This window comes from Hirundo rustica, chromosome 8, assembly GCF_015227805.2.
Source record: "Hirundo rustica isolate bHirRus1 chromosome 8, bHirRus1.pri.v3, whole genome shotgun sequence".
NCBI lineage: Eukaryota > Metazoa > Chordata > Aves > Passeriformes > Hirundinidae > Hirundo > Hirundo rustica.
Genome location: NC_053457.1, coordinates 9,574,461 through 9,581,102, shown reverse-complemented (window position 1 = coordinate 9,581,102; position 6,642 = coordinate 9,574,461). Strand labels below are relative to the sequence as shown.

Genomic DNA, 6,642 nt, shown 5'->3' with positions numbered 1-6,642 from the left:
CCAAGCACTACTTCCCAGCAAGAGAAACAGCCCCTGCTGCTCTCTCCCCTCCAGTACTTGGTGTACATCAGCCCCCTGACACAGAGCAGCTCTTGAGGCGGTTCACTTTTATGTCCATACTGAAAGTGCATGGCAATTGAGATCCTAATTGCCAGATAAATGTAAGGGACCAAAAAAAAAATCAATTACTACTTGTGCAAAACCATAGCATGTGCCTTTGGTAAATCAGCAGCTGTTGCTTACCCACATTCCTCTGGAAAAAGGGTAAGTAAATCAGGAATAGCCACTTCAGAGCTGAATTAGTATCAGCAAGGTGGTGGGAGGTAGGGAACACCACTGGACAAAGCAGAAAACCTGCTGCTTCTTGCAAAAACAGAGAATTCTCATCCAAATACAATCTTGTAATGGTCAAAGAAAAGGAGATCGTAGTAGTGTGGTGAGGGAAGGACTGTTCATCCAAAACAAGGACGTCTACAGGACCCCACAGTTCCCTAATACCACACAGCATCAAAGTAGGCAGCCCAGGGAGCAAGAGCCCCTCTTACTTGTGAAGTCATTTGATGCTGAATTCTCCTGGTGATCAGCCACTGCTCTGTCAGCTGTGGTCTCATGTAGACTCCTTCCCACTTCAAGCAGCCCCAAACAATCTTTTCTTGGTCCTTTTTACTTCTGCCCTTCTTGACCTCCTATCTAAATGGTTCACACTACTTACTGTTATCCCCCAGTTGAACAACTCTGTTATGTGACTCCCAATTTCCAGCCTCCTCCTCACATCTCCAGGTTACCTCACCATCTCCTTCCAACACACACAGCTGGTACATTTCTTTACCAGTCATCTACCAACTGTTTTTCAGTTTCATTACTCTTCTCTGATGTATAGACAGAAATAAGTAATTTCATTTCCTTGTGGTAATGCCTCTTGTGTGCATAACTATGGTGCTGTCCATGCCTGCTTTACTTACTTACAGCAATTAGACAGTGCCCACAGACTGAGATATGAGCCTCACCGAGCCACACATTGCATCCTGGGGTAGGAGAAGCTTCTTGTGTCAAAGAGGTCCCAATTTGAATAGATAAGTGACAAAAAATGATGGAAGGTAAGCTGGAATTTTTTTTGATTATAAACTGGGGAGCAAGGTACACAGTAATGACGTCAGCTGCTTTTATTTAGTAAAGCAAAAATATGTAATTTCCAGTATTCTCCCCACTTTCCTTTTGGATGCAGTGTTTTGAGAGACTACTAGTCAGAGACAGGTCAGGGCCCTGCAGTTAGAATGTCTTTCCTTCAAAGGCCTCCAGGTTGAAAGCTGTATCCAAGAACCTTCTGAGTGACACCAGATGCATGTTCTTGTTGCCTGTGGCAGGTGCAGCAGCAGGCTCTCGGCCAACATACCTTCATGACAAAAAGAATTGGACAGACAAATGAGGTGAGAAGAGACACTATTTTGACAATAACAAGCATGAGAACATGCTGCTTAATGCATTCAAGTTAGCTTGGCAGATATGGATACTTCATCATCAATCTTTCTTAAATAAAAATCAATCTAAGTCGTACCAAGTTATACCTTCTGGTCAGCTTCCCTCTCTTTCCCCCCTCCCATCATCGTTAAGCTGTGTCTTCCCCCCATCCCTCTCAAGGCAGCCAGGTACACCGTCTCATAATTAGGTAACTTCCTTTTGGCAATGAAGACTCTCATTCCATTGATAGCTGCACGGGCCCATCTGAGAGTCAACCGTCTAAAATAATAACAAAGGTGCATGGACTGAGCTCTTATGACAGCTGTTTCCTGCAGAAACCTAACATCTGGAATCAAATTCTTAAAGTGACAGAATCTTAGACAAAAGAGAGCAAAGTGCTGTGCTAAGAAGCAATAAATACAGACCTCGTTGCTACTGATTTTCTTTCCAATCTACAAGGACGAGCAATATGTGCATCTTGTATTTGAGAAATAGTAGTTTAGATTTTTCCCTCCTTCACCCAAGAACCCAGACTCAGAGGTCTTGACTTATGAAGAACCTGACCTACCATGAATACCTGAAAACAACCCCAACCAAATTTAAATGCAAACAAATTAGCCCAGGAGACAGAGCAATTGTTTAAAGTCTCATACCAGATGGGTCGAGTGCGGTTCACAATAGTGCGGAAACGAGGTCTGACATAATCATAATATCCACTGTTTTTGTGCTCCTCCTGACACCAGACTAGATCAGCAGCTGGATACTTATCAAGCTCTTCTTTAAGTAAGTCAAAGGGGAATGGTGAGATCTGGATAAAGAGGATAATAATTGTCAAGGCTTTCTCTTATGTGTTATTAGCCCATGGTGAGTCATTACTTTTCCGTGGAGAGTGACTCATGTTTCTCTAATTGATATAATGCTCAGAAATGAATACACAAGTATTTTATAGCTGTATTAGTACGACCAGAAGTAGGTCGTAGTCCAGATCACCTGCACTCCTACAGCTTTTTTAGTTAAGTAGCTGTAGTATGTCCTTAATCAGTGAATGACAATATAGCTTTGAAGTGTACTATTCACAACATTTAAACCTAGCAGACTGCATATACAAATTGAAGGTGCTATCATATTGTAATCTTCACTTTGTTATGTTGCTGTGGAAAAGTCATCAAGCTTTCTGGATCTCATTGTCCAGTATGCTATTGATGTGTTCCTTCTCCACATGGCCACGAAGGATTAGAATATGTCTTGTAAGATGTTAAGTGCCAGAAAAATGCTATCACCATCCATTCTAGGAGGGGTGTCTATTTAAAAGCACAGGAACCCCCGTGAGCCTGCCTTCTGAAGATCAGGGAGCTCACCTGTTCAAGTCTGGTTATAGCTATTTGTTTCTCCAGGTCTTGGTTCTTTCTCTCTCTCACAAGGTCATAGTAGACTTTTCCTGTGCAGAAGATCACTCGCTTGACCTCATGCGGTGCCTGAGCTGCCGGCCCATTCTCAGGAATCACACGTTGGAAAGTGGTTCCTAGTTGGAGCACAAATTAGAAAAAGTGCTCTCAGTGGAGCTGACATTTCAATAAAGCAGCCCAAGAAACAGTCCTTTAGTCCTTCACTGAGCAAGCAGCAGGCTGCAGTGATCAAAGGGTTCTCCCGCCTCTCTGGTCCTACTTTCCAGACTGGTAACTTGGCTAAAGTGACCTTCAGCAGTTCAAGAAGTTTCAGGAAGTTAGAAGATTGTCAATAATCCAGTCTTTCCCCACACTTAATAGACACAATCATATCAACGGCAGACTGTTTTTCAGCTTTGTGTTGTGTATTACATCTTTACTCTTAATTTGATTGGACAGCTCAACTTTTCTTACAGTTTGGGGTTTTTTTCAGAGAATCACCTGAAATACTCTTTCTTCTTTTCAAAATTATCTCAACCATGTACCATTAATACAGCTTTTCAAATTTCAGAATATTCTATAAAAACAAAACACAAATCCGTAATGCAACAAAATCTGAGAACTGCAGAAATATTTACCCAAGCACACCCATTACTGCTGTGTATTAGATTTAAGCCTCTGTTTGAGAGCTAAAACAGCAATAGCCAAAGCAAGAATTAGCACAGAGCTGAGCCATACGTATAAATGCTAATGTACAAGTACAATTTCAGATGCATATCTTTACTGCTACCACCTCCCAGGAGTGCAATTTGCTTGGGATACATGAAACTGGAAGAGGGACTTGATGGCCTGATAGATCCTTTTCTTTGCTCTCATATATGATTGAGTAGAACTATTTCCACATTAAACAATTGCAGGGTAGCAGATAGCAGCTCGATCTCCTATTCTGAATCAGCACACCCACTTACCAGGAGAATAAACTCCTGTTTGAATCATTTATCTTGGGGAAGGAAAGCAACAGCACAAACATATCAAAGAAGAACTGATTCATGTCAGAATTATCTTGTCCCACTGAACAGCAGAATTCATCATTAAAAAAGACTGAATCTGTGCTTTATTGGGTCAGCTGGAGTCAGTCTTTCTCACTCAGCTTTCTATTAAAAGCAGAGCAAAAAGGATTAGCTGAGAGTCAGAAACACTTTATTACCACTTCAGCAGAAACATGAAGGTAACTCTAACCCTAACAGCATAACCCTTAATGGTGTAACCCTAATGGTGTAATCCCTGCCCCGATGATGTAACCTTGGGGTGCCATTGGGGTTAGGGGAGGGGCTGGGTTTGGAAAAGGGGCCAGGGTTTGGGGAGGAGCAGCAGGTGGGGTTTGTGGATTGGGGAGGGGCTGGGGAGAGGCTGGGGTTCAGCGAGGAGCAGGGGGTGCAGACTGGGGAGTGGGGTTCTGGGAGGAGCAGGGGGCAGCGTTAATTTGGAGTTTGGCCACTATTGAGGTTAGCCTGAAGCAGAGGGGACTCCCAAGACAAAGTGACATCACAAAGCCAGCAGAACTTCTAATCTGACCCATTCTACAAAGCTCTTAAACAGTAATAAAAATAGCAAATGCTTTTGCTTGAGAGGCAGATGTTACACACTTACAAAAATAAGATAATACAATATTTGAGCACACTTATACAGTGTAAGTTGCTTTTTAAAAACTATAGCAGTTACTCTCTTCTGACAGCAGTCAAGACCCTCACTGGAACTGGAGATAGACCAGCACACCTGTGCCCACATTCTCATTCTGAACAGCCACTGTAATCCCTCACTCATTTCATGTCACTGCATTTCCTGATGCCACTCCAACACGGTGTAACCAGTGCAAGGGAGGACAAAACCACTGCAGTGTTTGGTATTCCCCCTGCAGTCACTGCGTATCTCTTGGTACTGGTGGCATGCCAGCAATAGCTCTGAACTCACTGATCTCACTTTAGATCACTGGTGTGACACAGCAGCCCCAACTCGAGCGTTGCAACAAGAACTGGGCACATTATTCTTCCAAATGAGCCCAGTGTAATTACAACCTATGCCACAGTCTTGGGGTCGGGAGGCATAGGCAGTACAAAGAACAACTAAATTTTTATATGAAAAGAAAAAGAGCAGAGGGACATAGTAGTAACCTCTTGAGGGGAAACTCCCTGCAGAGATGGAAATACACTTTCCATTAAGATTAATGGCTGGTTACAAGATAAACCTGTTAAAATTTAGAGTCCATACATGAAGGTGATTTTTTCAGCAAAAGTCCCTGCTATGACACTATGACAGCTCCACAGAAATTATGCTGAAAGAAAAGACAAATTCTGCATAGCAGATTCTGTTCTTCACAGTCTGACATGCAACTTGGTATAGCTAATTATTTCTCCACAATACTTTGAGGTGACCTACCAGACACCATTTCATCAAAACTGGATTTAGCTTCTGGATGCCTCAGCAGTGACTTGGGTGTCAAAACAATCAGCTGTAAGACAGAAATTCTTCCAACAGTCAAGAGCTGCTTTATCTCCGTTACAAATGCAACATTCACAACACTGTGCACATAAAACCCACAAACTGAATATGATATAGAATAAATTAATATGAATAGCAAACACAGTAAGTTATTTTTTCCTGTTTTGAAAGTCATGAAAGTTTCAAAATTATTCAGAAGATTTAGGTAGCCTACTCCTTTTACAGGTTCTCAAAACTCACTGCTTATGCTTCTTTTTGACAACAAAATCAAATCACAGGCTATGAACCAGTAAAACATTCAACAGTTGCGTCTTTGAAGTTCCAGCAATTAGACATGCAGATGATAGTTCTGCAACCTGTTAGCTATATCACTAATACCTTGACAAGCTCATCCAAAGATCTGCACAGCCAGATGGAAGCCAAGCTGAAAATCAAGTTTTAGAGCCATAGTAAATCAGAGCTGAGCTTCTTTCCATCAAACTGGCAACTTCAACCAGTGTTCAGTTGAAGTTTTTCACCAGCAATCCTTATTCTTTTCAGCAGTGTGTCATATGCAAAGGCCACTCCTTGTCTGAGGGCTAATTTACCTGGAATAATCAAGCCCATTAAGGTAACCTTACCGGCTTTCTGAACGGCAGCAAGATCTGCCTTCGGAGGACATGAAAGTAATTGGCTGGAGTTGAACAATTCACCACAATCCAGTTGCATTCATACAGCTGGGAAACTTCAAACTGCTCAGAGAATTCCTGAGAGAAACATTAAAGGCATCAGGAAAATGTCTAAAAGATCAGAAAAAAAGCTTGAAAGACATTCTTCTATTTCTGACTCAGCAACTCCCTTTCTCAAAAACTTTATTTAGCAGCTCTCAGCTGAGACTTTTATTAGCTAGGGAAGCATCCCTACAAATCATTCCTTTCTGTTTCTACTTCTTCCTAAAAATGTATGCAAATAAACACAAAAAGCTTCCATTAATTCAGAAAAGATGGGAAGTCCAGGAAGACTGAGGAGGACTAGGACGTGAGCAGATGGAAGAAACAAAATTGAACTGCTTTGAAAGAACGTTAAACTGTAATTCAATTTTTGAGTGTACATTAGCTTTCACTCTCCCTCCCATCCTGTAGAGGTATGCCCTTTATCTATAGAAGTGAATTACCAACCTATGAAAAGTCTTAGCCCAATCAAAATTAGAAGTTGCTTATTTTTGTGCTCCTAGCAGTAAAATTTAGCTCCACTGCAAAGAGCCAGGGTAATCTCACTTGACCTCCTTTAGAAATTGGCCAGAGACACCTATTTGCAGTAC

General features: G+C 41.8%; 1 protein-coding gene across 1 annotated transcript in view; it reads right to left on the bottom strand.

Annotated features, from left to right (window-relative positions):
• Positions 1 to 1,148: 1,148 nt before the first annotated feature.
• Positions 1,149 to 6,642, bottom strand: part of OGDHL (oxoglutarate dehydrogenase L) — a 47,947-nt gene continuing 42,453 nt past the window's right edge. The window contains 5 exon segments of the mRNA XM_040071625.2: positions 1,149 to 1,393; positions 2,112 to 2,266; positions 2,817 to 2,980; positions 5,280 to 5,352; positions 5,963 to 6,088. Of these exon segments, the coding sequence (XP_039927559.1) occupies positions 1,270 to 1,393; positions 2,112 to 2,266; positions 2,817 to 2,980; positions 5,280 to 5,352; positions 5,963 to 6,088 (642 nt within the window). The 3' untranslated portion in view covers positions 1,149 to 1,269.